The 27,086-nt window shown below is 40.7% G+C and overlaps 1 protein-coding gene across 1 annotated transcript in view; it reads right to left on the bottom strand.

Annotated features, from left to right (window-relative positions):
• Window positions 1-27,086, bottom strand: part of usp43a (ubiquitin specific peptidase 43a) — a 112,191-nt gene that overhangs the window by 27,317 nt on the left and 57,788 nt on the right. The window contains exons 7-12 of the mRNA XM_026303761.2: window positions 17,590-17,758; window positions 15,092-15,203; window positions 7,472-7,575; window positions 5,198-5,275; window positions 4,219-4,348; window positions 1,930-2,049 (exon numbers count right to left, since the gene is read on the bottom strand). Of these exons, the coding sequence (XP_026159546.1) occupies window positions 1,930-2,049; window positions 4,219-4,348; window positions 5,198-5,275; window positions 7,472-7,575; window positions 15,092-15,203; window positions 17,590-17,758 (713 nt within the window). The remainder of the gene's footprint in view (window positions 1-1,929; window positions 2,050-4,218; window positions 4,349-5,197; window positions 5,276-7,471; window positions 7,576-15,091; window positions 15,204-17,589; window positions 17,759-27,086) is intronic.

Below are 27,086 nucleotides of genomic sequence, written 5' to 3'. Positions count from 1 at the left end.
TGATGTCAGGCACGTTGTTTACAAACTAATTTTAAATCTATCACATAATTCAGAAGAGAAGGACACAGGAGAATGGCTGGCTGAACCTTGATGATGGTAATGAAAAGAACCTATGGGATGTGCTGATTGCTATTAATAATGTTAGAGAAATATTGAGCCTTAGCAGATCTAACCACATTCTGATAAGATCTCCCTGAATGCTCAGTGCATCTTAAAGCTTGTCTGTCAGATTCATTTAACCAAGCCTGGCCAAATGTTAATTTCAGGAGAAATTTTTTATTTACACGTATGCATTTAATTTAGAGTAGTAAACATGCTAAGCAGAAGACAGGGCACTAGCTTGAGTCACTGCAGCCACTATATGTATGTTCTTGATATCAGGTGTGTGTGTGTGTGTGTGTATGTGTGTGTGTGTGGAAACTAACGCGTTTGTTTGGATGTCACTGTATTTTTGGTAAAATAAATTCTGCAGATGCGATGGCTCCTCTAATGTCTTCATGCTCTGGACTGTGTGAATTAAATTTATTTAATCTGCATGCTGACTTTTTTTTTTTTTTGAGTATACTGAACTTTTTCACTTGGGTGCAATGTGAATAAGCTAAACAGTGAAAATTGCTGAGAATTAATATGTAACTGGGGCACAGCTTTGGAGAAGGCTACGCCCAGAGAGACTACGGTTCTACAAGGAGGTTTTGAGGCTCACATGGGAACTAAAGAGAAACTGGAGGTTGAGTGTGATTGATAGGAACAGCCTGCCTAGTATAAGACAACTCAGACAAGACAGGAAGGCAATAGGAGGAGTGGGGAAGCTGAGTAGTAAAAAACTGAACTGTGACAAAGCAACAGTAGGCTAGATCCAGCAGGTAATTGCTAAATTAGCACTAGTGCTTGCTTGTCTTCCTACAGTGTGAGTGGAGATTTCTCTCTCCAAACATATATACCAGCAAACTGTTTTCATCTGAGCTGTGTGAAAAATGTTTTCCTAATTTCTGTAGCTGAGGTCACTGAGAATGTAAAAAGGTGTGCAGTGGCATGAGAGTGACGTGGAAGTTGATGGGCTGTTGAAACTTTCTCGAATATTCAGTAATGCATAGAGGTCACGGGTGCAGCCTGTGGCAGATGGGATGTCTGTTCCAATTTTTAAAAAGGCTTGGCAGAGGATATGCTTCAAAGAAGGGGAATCATATTTCTCGCCTTACTAAGAAAAAAAAGAAGCAGAAGTGTTGGACCGATGATGGCTGTCGAAAATCTCAGCAGAAGCAATTCTGTTTATTTTATTTTGTAGTTAAATTTCTAACAGTCTGCCCTGCACAATAAACATTACTTTTCCTCTACTGTATGTATTTTTTTCTCAGTACTTATCTTACCCGCTCTCTTAAATCCCCCTAGTCTGAATTAATATTTTCCACAATGTAACTGGAAGCAAATAATATCAGCCATTAAATCAATTCAGTTGCAGAAAATATGCAATTAGGATAAAATACTTTGAAAAATTCACTTTTCATATAGGTGCATGAATTGATTTTTTTGGCCACACAGGAGCAGCAGAAAATCAAACAATGCTTTATTTATACTGAACGAGTTCTTGTTATCTTTTGACCACCCGATCAATCTGTTGTTCATTAGAACCAGCTCACGAAGACTGTTTAGTAGCCAATGTAAACTTGGTTAATTGGAGCTGTCAGAAAACAACATTGATAGAAGTGGGGAGACTGAACACAAAGTAAAACTGTGGTACAGGAATAATGAGTTAAAATACTTTGAGATGGTCTGTAATATTCAGATCATAACACCAACACCTTACACATCATCATTTGACAAATATGCATAAAATAAAATAAAAGATTTTAGAGGCATCTAATTTATTGCGAGTTTCACTACGATTTTTTTTTTTTTTTTTGACCAGAAAACATCAATATTCATCAATACCTGTCGGAAACGCTTCAGATGGAGGATCAGTATGTCAGGAAGAGTCCACAGGCTCATCTTCACCATGCCCTGCTGAAGCTGCTTACAGTGGGGACACTTCCAGGCATCGTCCGGGTCAAGCTGCATTGGTGATATAAATCAAACTAAATTATCAGTACAAATGTAAGCTGTTCATTCATATTTGTGATTGTTTCATATGGAGGGAGCTGTCAACATTGCCTGATCAAATTAAGTCTTTTTTAAATGATGTACACTTTGTGTATGTGTACTTAAACTTATATACCGTACTGTGCAAAGGTTTTAGGCACTAAAATACACAGGGGATGCCTTTAATATCCATCCATCCATCCATCCATCCATCCATCATCTATACCCACTTATTCCTTAACCTGCTGGAGCCTATCCCAGCTCTCAATGGGTGAAAGGCAGGGGTCCACCCTGGACAGGTCCCCAGTCCATCACAGGGCCACATAGAGACAAACAACCTCACACACTCACACTCACTCCTATGGGCAATTTAGAGTCACCAATCAACCTGACATACATGTTTTCGGACTGTGGGAGGAAACCAGAGTACCTGGAGAAAACCCACACAAGCACAGGGAGAACATGCAAACTCCACACAGAAAGGTCCCTGATGGGTTTCAAACCGTACTTGTGTACTTGTGTGCACCACTTTCTCTCCATCTCAAAAACACAGCCATTAGTGACAGAACACAGCAAAAGGAAAGACTGAAAATGTCACCGGCTTGGTGTTTGCTGTCTTTTTTTCTGCTCGCTCTATTGTTGTAGAGTGTCTGTAATGCAGACTGGGGTATCGCACGGATAAAGTGCAGTACAGGTCTCCTCACACTGCTCGGACTGTGGGTGACTGCACAAAAAAATGTTTCTATTAAAATCAAATCACCCCAGTCACTGCTATAACAAACTCCTACTAATTTCAGCTGTCAGATAATCCCAATCTACACCTCTCCAGTAGTGGTAAATGTCACCTTTATTGTTGCTGTGGTTACAGGCACGTCTCCGTGGACTAACTGCCTCCACCCTAAGACTGGTACGTACGTATCTTTCAAAAGTGCAGTACTAGATTCAGGAATCAGGAAATTAAATTGCCTTGTCTCATGTTGGTGCATCACCCAGCACAACATAATTAGGGAGGACATATGATAGTCGTGGGCTTTACAGTCTTGTCACGACTGATAAAGATTTTTTCTTTCACTAACTGCCAGTGAGTTACAACAAGCTGCTTTGATGTGTGAACACAGAAAAACATATCAGTGGTTTAGTCTGCAGAGCTCAACACTGTGGGTTGCAACAATACTGGTATTTGATTTAACATAAGAAAAAAAAAAAATCAACTCAAAAATAAAAATAAAGGAAGAGACTGAAACCCAGATAATTTGCTTTCACTATATGAAGGTTGTTTTTAGCAAAAGAAATTTCATTAAGCAGAAATGCTCTGCTTTATATTCACTAGATTTTTTTGATTATACAAAAATGAAATTGCACCAGTTTTTTGTTAGAGGACTATTTACCAAGTGATCAGCAGATGCTTATCAGATTTGAACAGTAGTCAGTCTATACTTTAATAAGCTCAGACAGAGTTTGGAACAGCTGTTGCACAGCAGTAAGAGCTGTTCAACAGTTTCTCATTACTCTGCAGATCCTCTCCTCTGGCTCATTTCGTTCAGTAATTGCTGATGTCTTTACAGTCCATAAACTCCGTGAGCAGGGTTTGTAAAAGCCTCTTCATCGCATGTATTAGCAGGGAATCAACAATCAGTAGCCCTAATAGAATTTGCCACATGTGGTGTACTTTCATGCCCTGTTTTGCATATGACCTAAAAGTCAATACTTATGTCCTACTCTCCAATAGCTCAATCTTTTCTATTTGCAGTTCGTTTCTACTGGTAATCTTCTGTGTCATTTTTCACCACTCACCATTACAAGTGGGTCACATACAACATATATTTGCTTTTCCATACTGTATGTGCCGAGTTTTGGGAATTTCAATTTTGTATATCTCATCCTTGACTGTAATTTGCATTCAAATTTGTTCATTTTTAGACATGACATATAGTTAGTTAAATCTCATAAAGAATCTTTTGAATATTTATGCCAAATACAGGACATGCATACATCACACATATATTTGTCCATCGTGACAATGGTGGGCTTGAAATGTACATTTCCACCTGATTTTTGGATGACAGCGACATAGAGAGCAGGATTTGTCAGAGAAGAATAAAAACGTTTATTTTTTAAAAGTCACGTTGACTTCAGTCTCACCTGTTCTTCTTTGGTATACAGCTGGAAACACTCATCCAAAGTACAACTATGCTGCTGCAGGTGTTGCTGTTGTTGGTTCCTCACACTTTCTGCGTCCTTCACCACCTCCTCCTGGATGTTGCCAAACAGACTGGAGACACACACACACATAAAGTGTATTGTTGTCATTCAGCTGCAAATTTGTGTTTAGAGTGTTTCAATCAGAAGGAGAGTTCGCTTGTGCCATTTGACAGAGTATACAAACTGAATCAGTGTGCAATTTGGGAATTGAGCATATGGTAAAATGACACTGAGGTCGACATCCACAGCAGCTGATATAATACAGTGGGTACGGAAAGTATTCAGACCCCTTTAAATTTTTCACTCTTTGTCTCATTGCAGCCATTTGCCAAAATCAAAAAAGTTCATTTTATTTCTCATTAATGTACACTCAGCACCCCATCTTGACAGAAAAAAACAGAAATGTAGAAATTTTTGCAAATTTATTAAAAAAGAAAAACTGAAATATCACATGGTCATAAGTATTCAGACCCTTTGCAGTGACACTCATATTTAACTCACATGCTGTCCATTTCTTCTGATCCTCCTTGAGATGGTTCTGCTCCTTCATTGGAGTCTAGCTGTGTTTAATTAAACTGATTGGACTTGATTAGGAAAGGCACACACCTGTCTATATAAGACCTTACAGCTCACAGTGCATGTCAGAGCAAATGAGAATCATGAGGTCGAAGGAACTGCCCAAGGAGATCAGAGACAGAATTGTGGCAAGGCACAGATCTGGCCAAGGTTACAAAAGAATGTCTGCAGCACTCAAGGTTCCTAAGAGCACAGTGGCCTCCATAATCCTCAAATGGAAAAAGTTTGGGACGACCAGAACTCTTCCTAGACCTGGCCGTCCAGCCAAACTGAGCAATTGTGGGAGAAGAGCCTTGGTGAGAGAGGTAAAGAAGAACCCAAAGATCACTGTGGCTGAGCTTACCATTCTTTAGTCTTATGCTCCCACTCAATGACAAGCTTCACATGAGGAGGTCCCCCAGGGCCGCAAAACTTCAGAACTCTACAGTACAGCAAGAAAAAAAAGGGAAAACTGCATTACAATTATGACACATCTTATCTTAAGTTTACTCAGTGACAGTGGAAATTATTGCCTCACCTCAGTGAGCTTGAAAGCAGAAAACCAGCATAGCTGCCAGTGAATAATGGACCTACTCTGCTGACAGTGAACGTGTATTGTGCTCTTTGGTTCGATTTCATTTAATTTAATTTCAAACTGATAACACAGACACACACATACTCAGACAATAACAACAGCAGGATTACATAGAGTCATACTGGGCACAGTTGAGATCTGGCTTGAAATCGTACATTCATATGCAAACGTGTGTCAAGTCAGGGATAGTAGCCAGAGATATTGTGTTTGTATTGCAAACCTTACTTTGACTGCTTTGATCTCAGCAGGGGGTATAAAACAACATCAGTATTCAGCAGCCAAACAGCACTGATAGAAGGTCTGGGTAATTTAACAATCACTGAACCCTAAGGGCAGAAGTAATTTGTTTCTTTCGTTTTGCGACCATGACAGATGTGGCAGATGTTTTGGAGTTGTGTCAAAATCCAATTCCCTTTGATTTTGCAACGCATCTGTATTCTGGATGGAGACAGTCTGAAGACTTCCAGCATGGCCAGATATGGACAGATCCTCACTGTGAGGAGTTTCATTTTGGCTTCAAAGAACTCATGTTGTCTCATTATTATGAGTAAACATCTTTAATGCATGACTGTGTACATAGTGAGCATTACCGCTAGATGTCACGGTTACGTAACATTAATTTTCAGGTTAAAGAGGTTAAAGAACTCAAAACTGTAATATTTATACTCAACTGTTTATGAAATTGAGCAGATGATAAGACTGATAGAGTATGCACTGAATATTCCAACTACTGAATCCACAAATGCTCCTTCTCCCTCTTTCTCTCCACTTCCTAAAGTATTTGAGTTGTGCATAAGCACTGCAGTAACAATTGGCTCTAGGGAAATCTTATCTCAAGTGGTGTCAAACTACAAATTGCAGGATGCATAAAGAATACTTTTTTATTCTCCACTCATCTCCCTGCAAACAATAAAATGCTTTTTTGAGTGCATAAGAAGTTATCACTGGGTTACTTGATTTTGTAAATCGCAAAAAAGACTGTGTGTGTGTGTCAGTGTGTGTAAAGATCTCATCTCTTTATATCATTTAATTAAATTTATATCAAAATATTATATAAATGTTTCAATAACCTGGTGGTGGCCTGGTGTTACAGAGTTTCTATCTTGGTATTGAGAGCCGTGTCTGTGGGGAGCTATAAGGTGGCCTTTCTTAAATCCTAACCTGGACAAATAGCCTTTTATGTACGATATGTGGAACTTCACAATTGCTGCAGCTATTAATGCTGTGGTATGTGACTCTGGCTCATACTTTACTTGTCCCTTTACAAGAAACAGTAAATAAATAAATTACATTTCTTTATTTTAAGCCCATCACCAGGTATTGTCTGAAAGGAGAAAGGCACTCTCACACATTCTGAGGACAGACAGACACTTACACAAAAGTGTGAACACATGCTTGAATAGACACACACACACACACACACACACACACACACACACACACACACACACACACACACACACACACACACACAGCAGCTGAACATCTAGTAACCTGAAAGACAGTCTTTTTTTTTGCTCCAGTGTGAAAAGCCTGACCTTCACTGCAGCTTGGTAGAACCACAGTGGAGTTTTATAACGAGCTTGTCAGCAGTATGGGGACACCTTAATGCTTTTTACACACAGGACATAAAGACCTTATTGCCACAGTATCACACTGATAGCATTATATGCCTGATATAACTGGTTCCCTGTACCCTTAAAGGTTCACTGGCTCCCAATTGGAATTACAGCTTTTTGTATAATGCATTATAAAACTGTTCTGCTGTGGTTGTGAATAAAGATTCATGCAGCCATGTCAGTTTCAGCTAAAAGTGTAATGTGTCAAAAGTGAAAGATTCAGCAACATCTAGTGGTGAGACTGCAGAATGCAACTTTCTGAGCACCCACCCCTCATCTCAAAATGACTATTAATCCTAAATATTTCACACTGATATATATATATAGCCTATGGTTATTTACTTGTTTAATGCTTTATGCGACAGTGCCTTTACTATTGGTAAGTATGTAAATTTGTTTCTCTTTGTATGACCGTGTGTCCCACCTGTCAACTGCAGGGTGATAGAGTGGCCTGCTGTCCTGTGGGGACAGGTAACTATAGGCTGCCGATCCTCCCACCACTCTGATCTTGAATAGCACCCCAGCGTTCTGCACAGAGAGAAATGCACATTAATGCAGAAGTGTCCTTACATGGCAGCTACACCCCCTTAGAGCAACACAGTTAAGCCTTAATAGCCTGACAGAAATTAAATTCAAACCGAACCTTTGCACTTTGGAGCTTTGATTTTTTAACCAGCAAGCTCAGGCAGCAAACTGATGAGGAGCAGTGGTACAGCATGACTTACATGAAGAAGCATTTTTACTGTACTGTAGCTCAAAATCATCAGAACTGAACAGACTGCACCACAAACATTAATACAGTTTCCTGTGTGTATGAAACCATTAACTTACACTTTGAAGACACAGGGAAAATACCTAGTTAAGGTATGTTATCAGTACTGCCATTATCAGCAGTTTATATGAGGAGACACCCACAGAAATGCTAATAGTATAATTAACATACGTTCTGTAAAATTCTGTAACTTGCTCTGAAGTGCATTACCTGACGTATGTCTTTCAGCCAATTAACATGTATAGATGTTTGCAGTGGAAAGAGCAACCCAGCAGTAGATGTAGATGATTTGTAGATGTTAAAAAGCAACAGTAAGTACACAAAATAGACATTTTTTTAATATGAGTAAAGCAGGAGCACTGTCAGTGTTTATCTATGGTCTTCTACAGCCTTAGCAGCCACAAGCACTGACATTAAAAACAATTAAACCTAACTAATGTTAAAATATGTCATTGGAATAGAGATATAATAGAGAAATATAACTTCCAGCAGCTCCAGCACAAACTATACATCACATTGTCAGAACAGTTTAAAATCCACAAACTCCCACATTCACATTTGATAACTGGTCTTGTTGCCACCTCTTTGAATAGAGAAAATGTAGTTACAGATGAATAATAACTGCCCTGCTGGTTCAGCAGAAAGACGAGAGAGTCATTATACAGCAGAGAGCAGAATCAGGTTTCTAATGTGTTCATTCAGAGCAGGCAGCATTGGAGAATAAGAACTGCAGCCAAGCATAAAGGGAAATAAATTAGTTGGTTAATATGAGCCTAAAGCAGCAAATGAAAATGACACAGTTCCTCTTCTCAGTTTTAAGGGCCTGAGCAAGTACAGTCAGATGGCCTCATCTGCAAGTTGGACTATGGTGAAAAGTGCAGACATTTTGGACATTTTGAGTAATTACAAGTTTTTGGCAATGCAACCACAGGAGGGCGCAATCCAGTGTCTTCATGTGCCAGTCCCAAGTCGGGTAAATGCAGAGGGTTGTGTCAGGAAGGGCATCCAACGTAAAATTTAAGCCAAATCAAACATGTGAATCACAAATATGACCTCCATACCAGATCGGTAGCAGCCCGGGTTAACAATGACCGCCACTGGTGCTGTTGACCTACAGGGTGCCAGTGGAAATTGGACTACTGTTGGTCGAAGAAGGAGAGGACGAAGGTGTGTTCGTGGGCAAAGAGAGAAGAGGAAGGGCAGGAGTGTAGGACTTAGAGTAGGGACTTTGAATGTAGGGACTTTGTCAGGGAAACTAGAGAGTTGGCTGATATGATGGAGAGAAGAAAGGTGGATATCTTGTGTGTTCAGGAGACCAGGTGGAAAGGTAGCAAGGCCTATAGATTAGGAGCAGGGGTGATGAATCTGAAGCTGGAAGTTGAAGGTGTGATGTTGAATGTTGTCAGTGGTTATGCCCCACAGGTAGGATGTGAGTTAGAAGAGAAGGAGAAATTGTGGAGGGAGATGGATGAAGTGATTCAGGGTATCCCTAGTGGTGAGAGAGTGGTGATTGGGGCAGACTTCAACGGACATGTTGGTGAGGGAAACAGAGGTGACGAGGAAGTGATGGGTACGTTTGGTATGCAGGACAGGAAAGCAGAAGGACAGATGGTGGTAGACTTCTCAAAAAGGATGGAAATGGCTGTAGTCAACACATTTTTCCAGAAAAGGGAGGAGCATAGGGTGACATGTAAGAGTGATTGCAAAGTAGTGGTTGGGGAGAGTGTAGCCAGACAGCATAGGATGGTGGTGTGTAGGATGACTCTGGTGGTGAGGAAGATGAAGAGGACAAGGGCAGAGCAGAGGACCAAGTGGTGGAAGTTGAAAAAGGAGGAGTGTTGTGTGGCTTTCAGGGAGGAGCTGAAACAGGCTCTGGGAGGTCAGGAGGTTCTTCCAGATGACTGGGCAGCTACAGCTAAAGTGATCAGGGAGACAGGTAGGAGGGTACTTGGTGTGTCACCTGGAAAGAGGAAAGCAGATAAGGAGACTTGGTGGTGGAATGAGGAAGTTCAGGAGTTTGTTAAGAGGAAAAGGTTACCTAAGAAGAAGTGGGACACTGAGAGGACAGAAGAGAACAGACAGGAGTACAGGGAGATGCAGCGTAAGGTGAAGGTAGAGGTGGCAAAGGTCAAACAAAGGGCGTATGAGGATTTGTATGATAGGTTGGACACTAAGGAGGGAGAGGTGGATTTGTACAGGTTGGCGAGGTAGAGAGACAGAGATGGGAAGGATGTGCAGCAGGTTAGGGTGATTAAGGACAGGGATGGAAATGTGTTGACAGGTGCCACAAGTGTGATGGAAAGATGGAAGGAATACTTTGAAGAGTTGATGAATGAGGAAAATGTTAGAGAGCGCAGAGTAGAAGAGGTGACTGTTGTAGAGCAGGAAGTAGCAAAGATCAGTAAGGATGACGTGAGGAAGGTGTTGAAGAGGATCTGTTTGGAGGAGATAAAGTCATGGATGAAGCAAAATTTCTTGCAGCTCAAAGACTGAAGCTATTTTAGTAGGCACCTCACACCAGGTTAGGACATCTAACATCACTACTATCACCTTTTCTAGTCAGGATATCCCATTGTCAACATCTGTTATTAACCTCGGGGTTATAATGGACTCTCATTTGATGTATGAGGCTCATATCAAAGATCTGTGTAAGACATCTTTCTTTCACCTTAAGAACATTGCTAAACTGTGTCCAGCACTCACATTTGCAGATGTGGAAAAGTTAGTCCATGTGTTTGTCTCCTCCAGGCTGGATTTCTGCAATGCACTCCTCATTGGGACTTCTGGAAAAAGTCTTCAAAAGCTGCAGTATATTCAAAACTGTGCTGCTAGGTTCCTGATGTGAGCACGTAAATATGACCATATTACGCCCATCTCTAAATCTCTTCATTGCCTCCCTGTTTCATTCTGAATTGAATACAAGGTTGCCGTTCTTACCCACCAGTGCATCTATGGGGATGCCCTCTCTATCTCAAAGAACTTATTACTTCACATACATCTACACTCAACCTCCGCTCTGTCTCAGTACATCTTCTGAAACCTCCAAAGACCAAGCTTCATACTATGGGAGATCGGGTTTTTTGCTCAGCGGCACCTAGACTATGGAATGCTCTTCCAGAGTATCTGAGGATGCCAGAGACTGTTGATGATTTTAAATCTGGTCTTAAAACTTAGCTTTTTATAAGAGCTTTTGGGTTGAAATAATTTGTAGCACTTTGAGATTTGCTTCAAATATAAAGCGCATTATAAATAAAATGTATTATTATTATTACTATTATTATTATTATTAAGGCAGTTTTATTTAAAGGCAGTTGGTCCTGACGACATACCTGTGGAGGTATGGAAGTGTTTAGGAGAGGTGGCAGTAGAGTTTTTGACTGGGCTACTTAACAAGATCTTGGAGAGTGAGAGGATGCCTGAGGAATGGAGGAGAAGTGTACTGGTGCCCATGTTTAAGAACAAGGGAGACGTGCAGAGTTGTGGAAACTACAGAGGAATAAAGCTGATGAGTCACACAATTAAGTTATGGGAAAGAGTAGTGGAGGCTAGGCTGAGGTCAGAAGTGAGCATTTGTGAGCACCAGTATGGTTTCATGCCAAGAAAGAGAACCACAGATGCAATATTTGCTTTGAGAATGCTGATGGAGAAGTACAGAGAAGGCCAGAAGGAGCTGCATTGGGTCTTTGTAGATTTGGAAAAAGCGTATGACAGGGTGCCGAGAGAGGAGCTGTGGTTTTGTATGAGGAAGTCTGGAGTGACAGAGAAGTATGTTTGAGTGGTGCAGGACATGTATGAGAGCTGTAAGACAGTGGTGAGGTGTGCTGTAGGGGTGACAGAGGAGTTCAAGGTGGACGTGGGACTGCACCAAGGATCGGCTTTGAGCCCCTTCTTGTTTGCTGTGGTGATGGACAGGCTGACAGATGAGGTTAGACAGGAATCTCCGTGGACCATGATGTTTGCAGATGACATTGTCATCTGTAGTGAGAGCAGGGAACAGGTGGAGGAAAATCTAGAGAGGTGGAGGTTTGCTCTGGAAAGGAGAGGAATGAAGGTCAGCCACAGTAAAACAGAGTACATGTGTGTAAATGAGAGGGACTCAAGTAGAACGGTGAGGGTACAGGGAGTAGAGGTGAAGAAGGTGGAGGATTTTAAGTACCTAGGGTCAACAGTCCAGAGCAACGGAGAGTGTGGAAAAGAAGTGAAGAGACGTGTGCAAGCAGGTTGGAACAGGTGGAGGAAAGTGTCAGGTGTGATGTGTGACAAAAGTGTGTCAGCAAGAATGAAAGGAAAGGTGGACAAGACAGTGGTGAGACCAGCAATGTTGTCTGGTTTAGAGACAGTGGCACTGAGAAAAAGACAGGAGGCAGAGCTGGAGGTAGCAGAGCTGAAGATGTTGAGGTTCTCTCTGGGAGTGACGTGGATGGATAGGATCAGGAATGAGGACATCAGAGGGACAGCTCATGTTAGATGTTTTGGAGAAAAAGCCAGGGAAGCCAGATTGAGATGGTTTGGACATGTTCAGAGGAGGGACAGTGAATACATTGGTAAAAGGATGCTGAGGTTAGAGCTGCCAGGAAGGAGGCCTAGAGGAAGACCAAAGAGGAGGTTCTTGGATGTAGTGAAGGAGGACATGAGGATAGTTGGTGTGGGTGAGGAGGATACAGAGGATAGGGTTAAATGGAGGCAGATGATTTGCTGTGGCAACCCCTGAAGGGAGAAGCTGAAAGGAAAAAAATAAGACATGTTTTTGACACTTTTTTCAGAAGAGTTAAGCATCTACAACCAGGAACCAGGACCAGGAAGAACCAGAATCTGTTAAACTGTCAACAGCAGTGAGGCCACTTGCATCTGCCGAAGGTGACACTATAAAGTACTGCAGTGACGAAATGTTTCTCTCACAACACAAATGGTAAACTGATCAAACAGTAATTCTGCTGATCATCTTTCATGTTACTCTAATTTTTACCTTTTGTTTGAAAATGCAAATGCAAAACACATGCCCAGGTGAATTTAGGAAAAACCTGTTGACTTAAAGAGATCACGACTCAAGCACAGATGCATTGATGAAGTGGTTAAACTGTAAGTAATCAGTATTTACTGTCAAGCCAGACTGTGACCATGTGAACGTTGAGAGAATAAATCATTGTAAGTGTATGATGAAGTTAAGATGACAAATTATTTAAAAAACTATTTTTGTTTTAATTCTTAAAAATCTCAAACAAGTAAAATTTTTAAAGGTACATATTCTCATAAAAAGACATTTTAAACCTGTTTTATTAAGTAGCTATAAATATAAAACTGAGCCGCAACAAATATGGTGTTATAATGTTAAGGGTTAAGGTAGAAAAGTGAATGTCAAGATTCAGCTAAAACTGGCTGAGAAGAAAATATCTTATGATGAAAAGTAACTTCAACTTGAATATTATATATTATTCCCTTGTTAAACTATGTCGTGACAAAAAGCATGTAATATATTGCAGCTCTAAAATCACCTAACCAGGTATTCGGCATGGACCATACATCTGCTGGTGCCCAATCCAACACATCAACACCAACATTCGAGTAACAAGTAATTTTTCCTATTTAATATACTGAATGAAACTTGCATCTTGTTGAACAATCCTCTGGGTGGCGCCAAAACATTGACACAAGGAGCTGAGATGAGTAAAGGAATAAACAAGAATAAAAAATATAAACAGCACGGAGAAAGGTGGATATATTATAGCATCTTTTTAAACAGCAGACTAGAATTCATGTCTTTTTACATTTTAAAATAAAAACTGAGAAAGTCTTGCACCCCTGGGACATGGGTGGCTTTGTCAGTTAAAAAATATCCGTATAATGAACAATCAAGAAAAACAAAACAAAACAAACAAAAAAAAAAACCTTGTGAGTATTTGTATTATGGCTAAACAGGAACGTTTGCATCTGGCCAGAAATCCTTTAAGGATGTAACCAGAGATAGCAATCAGTAACTAGCAGGATAATATTTCTCTTTCTCCTCCTCTTTGGTTCTTGTCTTATTAAAGCCGAGAGCTGCTCTCTCTTGAAAGGCCACCTCAAATATTGGCTGTCACCACTGCGTTGCCCATAGCAACTCGACAGCCACAGTGGGGACAGTGCGTGTGCATAAGTGAGTCTATACATCTGTGTTTGTAGGAGCCAACCTGTGGTTTAGGGCTCATGGCGTACAGATGTGGTGGTCAAGGATCATCTCTTGAGCTGGAGGGGGATTTTAACATGCAAGACTGGCAGGTCACAAAACAAATACTTCAGATTCACAGGATGTATTGTGTCAGTCCAAATTCAGGAATGTAGCAATAGTAGCACAAAGTTTAAAACCTGCTTCTCCTTCCTTCATGGTTCTAAAATACAGACCTTTTTCTACAGCAGTAAAGATAAGGATTTATGTTATTGTGGTTTGAGTGGGCAGTAGCATAATTGAATCCACACATAAAGCCACTATTACACGGCCATAAAGAGGCTTGGGCTGTATGTGGAAATATAATGTCCTCAGATATGCTGTATACCTTTTATTAAAATCAGTTTACAGTGTTGGAAATTTAAGTACTTCTCTGAATGAATGAAGGATATGAGAACTTTAGCTTTACAGACAGGAAGATCAATGTGCTGAAAATAGCACAACCTTCCACAGAAGAAACAGGACACAATATTTATTAATCAGAGGCAACGACTGAGGTGCTTCTCCTCTCAGAGAACAGAAGTCGATTCAGGAAATTATGTGTTTTAGTTTACTGAAGCAGCAAATGAGGTTAGTTTACAGTAGATAAAAATAGACGACTACAGTAGGTATTTACTACAGAAGAAAAAAAACTATGTGTTCTTTAAAACATAAAGAACACATAGAGAATTAATCATCACCGACAAATACTCCAACAGCAACAGTGAATCCAACAGCTACTCACTCAGCATGCTAAACACAAAATCTGTTTTTATAGTCTCAGCAGAGCAATCAGCCCTTATTAAAAATTCATCAAAATCGTGAAAAACATGTATTTGGTGGACTGATTTTCTGAACCACAATGTTATGTGTTACAGCATCAAACATGACTTAATTGAGAGCAGACAATGGAAACTATTTGATATACACAAAACCCTTAAGGACAATTGATCAAACTTAAAACTAACTCTGCACTGCTATTTTAATCTTGTACACTGGAGTCAAGAAGGGCCAGGGAACCCTCTTGGCTGAAGGGCTCAGGACACAGAACAGAGTGGGTGATATCTGGTTTATGGGGATAGTATCATTACCTGAGCCTGAGATCCATTCAGCATCAGATAATAGAGCTTGCTGAGGATACTCTGCTGCAGCTGGTCCCAGGAGATGCTCCTGTCTTCACACATGAGAAATGGAGGTCCAAACCTGAGAGAGGAGAAAAGAGGAGAAATCAGTCTGTGTATAATCAATGCATCAATTCCTCATAATGACTCCTCTGTCTCTAGTTTAATTGGAGGTTTGTGCTCCCTCTGACTGCACAACAGTGGCTATATTAGAGGCTATTATATCTGAGGTTAATGCGAGAGGCAATCGTGTTTGTCTAGACAGACGAGTCTGGTATTGCACGGAAAATCCAGACATACATATCTGAAGATTAAAGTTCTACCATTTGTTTTTTTAACCTCCTATGACCTGGTGTCCACATATGTGAAAATCACATTTTTGGTTGTCCGCACCATAATAATTAATTCTCTGGAACTGAAACCTGTTGTACACAAATGTGGATCAACTGTTCCCACAGACAAAAAGGAGACTCCTCGTTTGGTGAAGTTTTGGAGCGTCACAAAAAAAGCAAAAACAAAAGCAATGACAAAACATAAAAATACATTATCAATATCCAACAGTGACAATGAAAAATGTCGACACCAGTTTCAGGCTGGAAATAAAAGATTTGAATTTTGTTACACAGCAGTGTCTTGACACTCAGACTGAGTGTCCCTGTATGTGACTTTTTTTTTCAAGACGTGCTTCATGTTCAAAGATAATATCTGGTTATTATATTTATTTATCCACCTAAACTTAAATAGCCAGAAGAAATCTAAAGTGCAAACCAAATCAAAGCTCAGGTCTTGGGAGGTTAATATAGGTGTGAGAGTGGGAGACAAATATGCATGCTGTATACACCTCTAATGCAACTTTATTAGGCATGCCTAGTTAAAACTGATGTAGTCTAAAGTAACATCCCTGCAATAAATCCTACCTTCAGGAAGGCCAGAGTGTTTTAAATGAAGCTGGTTCAATTTCAGGCTATAGTCTACAATAAAATTGTTGCACCATACCAGGCTCTAAATTTTGGGAAACATCACTTCTACTGTACAGAACACAATGTGACTTTAAAAAAAATATGCTTCCAACTTTCTGGCAAGAGTTCTGAAAAAAAGTCCTTTGCTGGTTTGAAGTGACAACAGTCCCATGCACAAAACAAAGATTGACTTTCCTACACAGAGCCCTGACCTCAACCACATCAAAGTCGGGATCAAGGGGAACACTGACTGTGAGCCAACAGATGCTCTTGAGATCAAATCTGTGATGCAAGTTTCCAAAATCTTGTGAAAAACTTTCTCAGAAAAGTTGAAGCTGTTGTAACAGCATATTGAAGCATGGCATGATATGTACAAGAATCACACACAGGTGTTCGGCTCCACATGTCCCAGAAGTTTTGCAATACTCTAAGAGGCGTCCTTTCATTTTGAGGACAGATGACTGCATGGACAGATTCAGACACTTACTACTGTGGCACGAGTCCTGCAGCATGTGCACAGATGAGTCCTCAAATGTCACATTGTGACATTATCAGGCCTTTCATAGAAAAGCCCGTTATCTGCTCCCATCTAAACCGCCACTCACACATGGATTTATACGTGTATCAGCACGAACAGCGAGTACTAAGCAGCAGAAGACTCTGCTCAGGTTCACTGCTGTCAAAGAGATATAGGGCTCAGGAGGCATATGATGACTGAAACTGGATGTTGAGGAGAAATATGAATCCATCCTGTGTCAATAACAGGTTAGACTTGTTGATCTCTGTAAGGAAATCTGAGCCACCCTTATAGTTTATAAGCACTGATAATGGATTTGGGAATGTTTGTCTTTGTGCTCAATAAGCTTCTTAGTATCAGGGGATTACTGTCTCAATGCACAATCACAACCTGTCACACGCATGGACACAGTCGACCCATGGTCAAATGAATACTTCCATTTGAATAATGCTTTGAGGTACAAAGAGCATGTTGTCTCAGAATGGGTTCAGGGAATGTACAGATGTTTTTGGTCTACAGCAATTAGCTGCAGACCTTGAATCACTGAAAATCTCAGAGACTCACTGGGAGGAAGAACATTATGTCTGCACCATGAATGAGCCTCGAAAAACATCAGGAGCTGCCTGACCCTACAGCATCAAGGTGAATGTGTTTAGTCAATGCTTCAGAATATTCAGAAAACAACGATACATACTGGTCTAATACACCTTTAACAAATAAACAACGTGGGTTTACAATATTCTCACTGTCAAACCTCACATTATTTTATGAAAAAAGTGTCATCTTCTATTTAAGACTAGGAAATATGTGTCTCCTGCTGTACTTGAACAAGCTCTAAAACAGTGACTCCATAAATTACTCAAAACTGATTTCAAAACCAAGACACAAACAGAAGGCCTAATAGCTGAATAAATTGCATGCAATCACATGCAGTGCACCAATAAAGACTAAACCAACACCAATACAAGCAAATGTATTAGCTTGCAGCTCACCTGACAGCTTGCTGTCCAGATCCTGCTGTGTTACAGATGAGAAGGAGGACCTTTGTGGAGCTGCCCTGGTTCAGGTATTCAGAGGAAAGTGTGCCTGACGGAGGTAGCCTCTGACCGTTAGGCCCAGCCGTGGAGGTGTAGGGAGAGGAGGGGAGGCTGTGGCGATACCCTGAGCAGAGCAGATGAGAGGCAGAACTGTTTAAAAAGGGTTGATGGTAACACCTGAGATCCTCACGGCTGGGGTGCAATCACACACAGCAGGTGGCAATTATGGAAAAAAACCACACTTGTCAACGTGGAGTTAACAGTTTTTAATCAAGAAAAGTTTTCACAAGTACTCATCAATTATATAATCACTCAGATCTACAATTTGCATTCTCAGCATGGAAATAAACAGTGAGTGGGCTGATGAAAGGAGATGAAATTATAAATATGTATTTATGTACATGTACATTATTACATGAACATAACAGTCCAAACAAGACTAAGCTTAACGCAAAATTTAACAAAAAAAAAAAAAAAAAAAAATCAATAAATGGCCCCTTTTTCCTGTTGTTTGTGCAGATTTTAATGCATGTGAAAGCACTTCTCAGTTTCCTGTGAAGAAAAATTATGTACAGGTATTTTAGTGTTGTTGTGAAAAGAATCAATATGTGTATTGAAAAGATAAACAGTATTAGTTAACAAAACTGTTTCTGGACAGTTTTAGTGCCAATGTTCTACTAAGGTTGTGAAACATTTTCTCTGGAAACAGAAACAAATCTGGTGGTAGAAATCTAGTGCTGTTGGATGTTTTTCCAGCACTTCTTGTAGAAGAAGAACATTCTGTCAATGTTGAAGTTAGGACTGGAATCACACAACTCTTTGTGTCAAAAAGAGAAACTGCTCTGCAAAGCCCCAAAATCTAAAATGACACATATACAGTGTTATTCTAAAAACATTTTACTACTCAGTAATTACCCTTTGCTTCTTATTTACCTTGAGGAGCTGTAAAAACATTTACATCTGCTGTCACACATACACTTAAACAGAACACACGCGAATGCTGCTGTGATTTATAGTGGGTAATAGCTGAAAGGGGTAGACAAGGCCCAACCTCTTGTCTCCCAGGAAACATAAACTTTGACATTATCAGAGGATTTAATTAAACAATGCTTGTTCGATCTCTACCATGCAATTAATCACTGCCACCTTCCACCATCACACACACACGCACGCACACACGCACGCACGCACACACACACACACACACACACACACACACACACACGCACGCACAAATGAGACCTAAACACATACACAAGAGGATGACGAGATATAAAGCTTAGTGTAATATGTAATCACAAAAGTAATCAGACTGATTATTAAGACACAGCCAGAAACACAGCTCAGTTCAGGACACAGAGGAATTTTACTGTGAAAGCATTTTTGATACAGAGACAAAAATGGAAAACAATTTCTGTAAAATAAGTAAACTAGTAACATTTTGGTTAAAAATAATACTAACCTCGGATTAAAATACTCCAAGTGAGTACTGATTGTGACAACAAGTATAGAAGGTTTTAAAAAGCATGACTAATGTTTGCCACCAAGTCACACAGAGATGTTTTTCTTAGCAGACAGGAGCACCTTGATGTGACATTTCCCACATATTGCCTACCCTTTAGATGACCAATTCATCTCTGGTCTTTTTGTCTCCTCATTGTCACCCCTGCCTCCATCCTCTCTATCACTTTTAATTTCGCACTTTAAAAGTTAAAGAGCAGACTGTTTTGTTTTAATCCAAATTGTACATCATCCTGCTCAACCAATAACTCTCCAGTCAATCAATAAAACATCAATAAATCACCTTCTACATTTTGGAATTTGGCTTGTTTTAGGTTTTAGGTTTAGGATTTCAGGTGCCTTATTGTTGTGTTACAGAAAAAGACTCAATTAAAAAAAACTAACACATATGTTACAGCTCCAGGATTATGTTCTAAATAAAAGTTTAAATCAGGGGTTTTAGTCTTAGTCTCTCAGCATTGACTTGAAGACCATGAGTCCTCCCCACACTTTAGATATCACAAAAGTCATTAATGGTTTAGTTTCTATGAGCAAATATTTTATTGCAAAAGTTGATATGTCCTGATTTTTGTCTCATTCCAGCTGATGTTTCTCCTTCTGTCCCCTATTTCCTACCCCTTCACACCCAGCCACAAAGCTCCCCTGCATATATACGCCTCCTTTATCTTCTGTGAGTTTGCAAATTGTTGTGTGTACCTTCCATGTCTCAACACTGTGCTCAACTCTTTTTGCCTTCAATCTGTTACTTGCCTGTTTGACCATAGGCCTTGGTCATCAATCTCACTAATGACAGGACATGGGATGGGAAGTGAAATGGGTAGTCCGTCAACTTTCTGCAAAAACATCAACTATATTAGACTAAAACTGATCAGAATGTTCAGGTTGCAGGTATTTTCAGTATTAAAACAAGTTAGCCCAAGCCACTGTAACAGTATTTCAGTGAGTAAAACGTCGTGCATTACAGTGATCTCGCCCACGTGTCCCAGGTGTGCTGGGAGAACCTCCTGCCAGACTCTTCATTCTCACCTCCTCTTCCATCCCTCCCTGAGCTGGACTGAGCAGAGCCACAGACAGGGAGGTGTTAGCAGGGTGGAAAAAAGACAAGGTCGTGTGAAAGAGAAAGGGGACGTGAGTGAATAGAAAAAGGGAGATTGAAAGTGAGGAGGTCTCCCAGGACAAAAAGGAAACAGCAGTGCCCCCTAAATTTCTTTCTCACTGAAAGTGAATAAAAACTGTAGAAAGATTAGTGTACGTCACTTTGGAGTGCTTTAGGAGTAAGATAAGCTGCACATTTTACTCCACATCCTCTCCTAAATGTAGTGGGATTAATGTTCAGTTTGCATGATATTGAACCATTTGTTGTTATTGTGACAGTGTCATGGTTGCTGTGGGATTTTAGTGGTAATCTGCTATTTTCAATTAAAAGATAAACAGTGGAGCTGAAGTGAATACAAACAGAGGGAGAACGAGAGGTACAGAAAGGATGAGAAGCTAGAAAAAAAACAGAAATTGCCTGAGACTGGAGGTGGTGAGTATAGCAACGTTAATTAAACAGTTCAGCCCTGAAGAAAACACAACACCTCCTCTGGCACTCACTCACCTCTCTCCTCCTCCCCTATTTCTTCTCTCTATTATCTTATACACCCCTCTCTCCATGGTACGCTATTTATCATTCCCACGATCTGTTTTTCTACCTTTTCCCCTCCCCTCTCCACTATCTCACTGCTTTGGGATGAATCAGCTCTCAGCTTCATAGAAGCAGTCAGGAAATTAAATAAAAAAGAACAATAATTGCCACAAAAGAAGATTTCATATCTGTGGGATAGGATTTTAGTGCCTGGGAGGACACAGTACGTTGTTAACTTCATTTTTACAAGCGATTCTTACATCTAAACGCATTTCAGGCTACAAAATTTTTATCTTGAGGACTTTTGCAAATCAAAGATTGCTTCCATACTGACTGATGACTTTATTCTCTACTAGCTCATAGTTCTTCAGTTTGACTTGGAGCTATTGAAGAAAAAAAAACCTCTAAGATGACAGCGTTAAAACAGGCTGGCTTGGTCCCTATTGACTGATTTGACAGAGGAACTGTTTCCGGGTAAGTGAGTCACTTCCTATTGCAAGCGTGTCGTGTGTGTGTTGTATAGTTCGTCTACAGACTAGCAACAGACTAGCTATAGTTTAACACACCTAAAAACTAACTAAACTCGCTAAACAATTCATTAACTGCTACATTCCGGTACTAGTCAAGTACCTTTCTATTTTGACCGGTATTTATTGCTATTTCCTGACTTAGCGCTCGTTAGCCTACCGGTTAGCTTAGCTAGCTAGTTAGCTTAGCTAACATGGCCTCTCCCTCTCTCTCTCTCTCCTGCTCGGTGTGCCACATGTTTAGTTATTCCTCTGCCTCCTTTAGCGATAATGATACCTGTAATAAGTGTAAGGTTCTGTTAGCCTTGGAGGCGAGGATCACTGATTTGGAAGCGCGGCTCCTCACCTTCGAACAAAAGCCAGCTAGCCTAGCCCCGTTAGCTGGTGTGGAGCCACCGAGCTCAGGGTCTGTTAGCGGTCCAAGGACAGCTCCGGAGCAGCCCGGAGAATTAGCCTGGGCGACGGTCCGACGGAAACGTACTCCTAAGCAGAAGCCCACGGCTCATCACCTGCCTGTTCACGTTTCTAATAGATTTTCCCCGCTCAGCGACACACCCGCTGAGAAACCGACTCTGATAATTGGCGATTCCATAGTCAGGAACGTGAAACTAGAGACACCAGCGACCATAGTCAAATGTTTCCTGGGGCCAGAGCGACATCGAGTCAAATCTGAAGCTGCTGGCTAAGGCTAATCGGAAATATGGGAAAATTGTTATTCACGTCGGCAGCAATGACACCCGATTACGCCAATCGGAGGTCACTAAAATTAATGTTGAGTCGGTGTGTAACTTTGCTAAATTAATGTCGGACTCCGTAGTTTTCTCTGGACCCCTCCCCAATCTGACCAGCGATGACATGTTTAGCCGCATGTCGTCGTTCCGTCGCTGGCTGTCTAGGTGGTGTCCAGCAAACGATGTGGGCTTCATAGACAATTGGGCCACTTTCTGGGGAAAACCCCGTCTGGTAGCGAGAGACGGCATCCATCCCACTTTGAATGGTGCAGCTCTCATCTCTAGAAATTTGGCCGAGTTTATTAGCCGACCTAAAGCCTGACAATCCAGGGTGGGGACCGGGACACAGAGACTCAGTCTAAAAATATTTATAAATATTTTCAGAAAAAAACAGAAGCCATTGTATTTGGGCCTAAAAACCTCAGAAATAACTTTTCTAAAATTATAGCTACTTTAGATGGCATAGCCCTGGCCTCCAGCACTACTGTGAAAAACCTTGGAGTTATTTTTGACCAGGACATGTCCTCTAACTCACACATAAAACAAATCTCTAGAACTGCATTCTTTCACCTGCGCAACATTTCCAAAATTAGGAACATCCTGTCTCAAAATGATGCAGAAAAACTAGTCCATGCATTTGTTACCTCAAGGCTAGATTACTGTAACTCATTACTATCTGGATGTCCCAATATCTCCATAAAAAGCCTCCAATTAATCCAGAATGCTGCAGCCAGAGTCCTGACAGGAACTAGCAAGAGAGATCATATTTCTCCTATATTGGCTTCTCTTCATTGGCTCCCTCAAAAATATAGAACAGAATTTAAAATCCTTCTTCTCACATACAAATCCCTTCATAATCAAGCTCCTTCATACCTTAAAGACCTCATAGTACCATATTATCCCAATAGACCACTTCGCTCTCAGAGTGCAGGTCTACTTGTGTTTCCCAGAGTTTCCAGAAGCAGAATGGGAGGCAGGGCCTTTAGTTATCAAGCTCCTCTCCTGTGGAACCAGCTCCCAGTCTGGGTTCAGGAGGCAGACACTCTCTGTACTTTTAAGGCTAGACTTAAAACCTTCCTCTTTGACAAAGCGTATAGTTAGGGCTGGCTTCAGGCAACCCTGAACCATCCCTTAGTTATGCTGCTATAGGCCTAGACTGCCCGAGGACCATCGGTGGACTGAGCTCCCCTACCCCTCCCCTCCCTTCCCCTCCCCTCTCTTCCTCTCCTCCCCCCTCACATGTATATTCCACCATTGAATGTCACTAACCTTGTGCTCTCTCTCTCCCCTAGTTTGTGCTCTCTCCCTCTCTCTCTGTTCTCTCTGTACCTTGTGCAGGTGTCCCTGGTCCTGGAGCTGTATATCGCTGATGTGCAGTTACTGGTCCCACCAACCTGCAGTGTCTATTTGTTGTTTATTGTTGCTGTTCTTTTCTCTCTGCTCTATCCACTCACCCCAACCGGTCGAGGCAGATGGCCGCCCAAACTGAGCCTGGTTCTGCTGGAGGTTTTTTTCTTCCGTTAAAGGGAGTTTTTCCTCTCCACTGTCGCCAAGTGCTGCTCATAAGGGATTTGTTGGGTTTTTAGTTTTAGTTTTTGTAAAGTGCCTTGAGATGATTTGTATTGTGATTTGGCGCTACACAAATAAAACTTCATTGAACTGAATTGAATTAAAACATCCTGCAATGTTAATATCCTGGTGTGTGTCCCAACTGTGTTTTTGATGGTCCCACTACTCTGCAGGCATCTATCTTTCTATAAAGCTTTATCTGAATCACACTTCTCTATTGCACTGGTGGCTAAGATCTTTAAACATTGATGTTTTATTTACCAAAACAGTTTGTTCATTACTGATGTGTAAAAATAGCATGAGCTGCAGAACCCCCCAAAAAAGATAAAAAGGATTCAAAGAGAATTTTTGGGCACATAGTGACTAGAAATGCCACTCCTCCCAAGTGGTTCAATACCAAATTTGTGACCCGTCAGTGCAATCCAAACACCCGACAAAAAATACCCTGGAGATTGTGGTGCTGGCTCTGGACAAATCAGAGGTCCCAGCAGCAAACTGTCATCTGACCACAAATGCCCCTGATGAAAGCGAAAGCACCTGAGCTTTCTGCCAACAGCTAAATGACAGATTAGGGAGGTGGCGAGGGAGAAGCTGAATACACCTGATGTTGCTGTCTTTCTTCTTTTCTCGCTCTTTTTACCAATCCTGCTCTTTCTATTTTTGTCACATCTCTTTGATATATAGTATGTGGGCGCATTGTTGTGTGAACAGCAGCCACAGTGCCTCCACTGCTGCTTCACATTAAGGGACAACAACACATATGACTAACAAATTTGCAGTTTGTAACTCCCCAAGGTATTTTACACTTAGTTACATCATGTCTCAAATACTGGCTGAGCGACAGCCCTATTTGAATATCATCAGCACAGCACTGCATATATGAGCTGCTCAGAAACCTCAAAGCAGTGCCATATGATCACAGGATCAGATCACAGCAAGGACAAAATTACAGGGACCAGAAGAGAAGTCTGATGCCAACACAACCGTAAAGACAGAGGACCGTCCAGCCCAGCTGACTAACACTTAAACAGAAATGTATTGCCAGATACAGCAGAGGTTTAGTTTTATCAGGCTTGTGGGCAGAGGAAGTTTTCATGTTGGCATTCAGACAGACTTTTATGCATCATTTGTCTTGTTCTAAATAAGACAGCTGAGCTGAGTGTTGCTGTTATTTCCCAGATGATTTGAGAACACGTTCCAGAGGCAGTCGCGGTGATCAGAGCACCGACTGTAGACACACCAAATTTCTTTCTGTTTTCAATCTCTTCAGGTTATTTTAAATGATGAATTTTACTGGAGGGGCAAGAGTTCCCCTGTGAATATTCCTGGAATATTTCTGCTTTTCTCTGCCAAGTTTGCTTGAGGTAGCCTGTAACTGTCTTAATGGAGCTGCACGGGATATGTACTTTGCATGTGTGCTACTGTCATCTCAGCATGAAGCCTTCTGATCACATAAATGAGAATATATGTGTGTGCACTTACACAGAAGGAATACCTCCACTGACTGAACAACACGCCTGCCCAGAAAAACACAGCCCTCAGTGGATTGATTGGAATGACGACACCGGCTTAACCTGTCGTTCAGTGTGTCAGGGCTTGAACACTCAACAACCTGCTGAGGAGCAGTGTTTGTGCAGCTGTACTGTGAGAGCTAAAGATGGACTTCAATTACTGCATCTACTTTATCTCAGACTACAGATCCTTTTAGTGTGAGTCAGTGCCTGTTGTCCCTACTGAGATCTCTTTTTCGACCACGTTTCTCAGTAAATCCTCTCATTTTCTGAAACATGCAACAGTGTTAATAGTGTGAATGACACAGACTCTTGCACTCTCTTCTTTGGCAAATTGGTATTTCCCTGTGCAAACAACTTCCACAATCCACAGCTCAGCTCTTGACTGACCTCTCCACACACGTATCCCAAGCTAACCCTTACTTTTTAATTTCAAGAGCACCAAGTGAACATCAGAGAAAGTTAGTATGTTCCCATGGGTTTCTCTTCAGCAGGAAGTCTTTTTATTTGTGTAGCATTATATGACTCTATCACTCTATTTAGGTGCAAATTGCCTGGACTGTTGAGGGCGAATTAGGACTCTATTGTGGCGCTTTGGACCTAATTGATTTTTCATTGTTTTCCATCATGAGACCTCCAGCTGCCATTATGATCTTGTAAATGCAAAAATCTCATTATTGTACCTGGGAGTGTTGCTAAATCGATATTCCCCAGAATGCTTATGATAAAGTCATAGTTCCCACACACCAAAACACACTGCAGGGTATGACGAGAGAGGATTCCCTTCATACAGTAAGCTCAGACTGAAAACAGTCTGATGTTACAGGTACTCGTGATAAAAATGAAACACAATCCAGGAAAGTCAGTTTGAGACAAAGGTTCTTGAGTTTGATGATGGGACAGGACTTTACATCTCTGAAAATGATCAGCCTGAAAACAGTTTCTTGCAGAGTGTTCTTGCTGGAATGAAAAAATAGCTTGCATTTTAATGTGCTATTGCTATTACAGCTATTCTCATTCTGAACATGGCCTTACATTAATCCCCTAAATCTGAAAAGCACTCAGGCTCAGGGAGAATACATATTTCTAACATTTCAGCAGCCTCTTCTTGGTCTTCACCAAAATACAGCAGCAATAACATCTGGGAAAAAATCTAATTTCAGGATCACATAAGGAAAAACAAAGCAGCAGAGTGGGTGCAATGACAAACTCCATGTCTTTGCAAAAAAATGACTCCTTGTACTTGCTACTGCATGTACAGTTTCTGCTGTGTAGTACAGGAAGTGCATTCTGAGTCCATTTATGCCATGAAACTCAGTTCCACTGTTTTAAAAACCCACAAACTACGATACTGTGGCACCTTGACAGTGAGCTAAGGACTGGACATCATTACGTGACGGCCTGCTACTTTCAGGCTGAGAAAACTATAATTTGTTACCACATGCTGAGCTAACCTCTCTGAGAATACATTATTAAGGCTGAATTCTCTGATTTACTTCCCAATGTATTATACGTTTTCCACCTTATGTTTTATATCTATGTGAATGTGAGCATCAGTATCTGGCTGTGTTGAAGCTTGTATAGAAGAGACAATAGATATTACCACGTCTGAAATAATTTGAATTATTTTTGTATCATTTTAGCTGACCACATAAACATACTATATGCACATTTAGTTATTTTTATTATGTTCTCATTTTATTTTTATGGCTAGCCCCTTACTGCCTGTTTGCATGGTGAAAAAAAGTAAGTTAAAAAAGTAAGTTAAAAAAAGTATAAAAAGATTAAATTTAAAAAACAGGTAATAAAATTAGACGTGTAATAGGTTGTTGTGTCAACGGGTTTGTTTTTACTTCAATGGTTAATAATCTTAGAAATCATATTTACTAATTGTGACAATTCTAGCTGTCACACAAATCCAATTTTATGAACATAATTTGACTATCATAATTTGATCATTTTGTTT

The sequence above is a fragment of the Mastacembelus armatus genome, chromosome 1, assembly GCF_900324485.2.
Source record: "Mastacembelus armatus chromosome 1, fMasArm1.2, whole genome shotgun sequence".
Lineage (NCBI taxonomy): Eukaryota > Metazoa > Chordata > Actinopteri > Synbranchiformes > Mastacembelidae > Mastacembelus > Mastacembelus armatus.
This window is presented reverse-complemented; position numbering and strand designations above follow the sequence as displayed.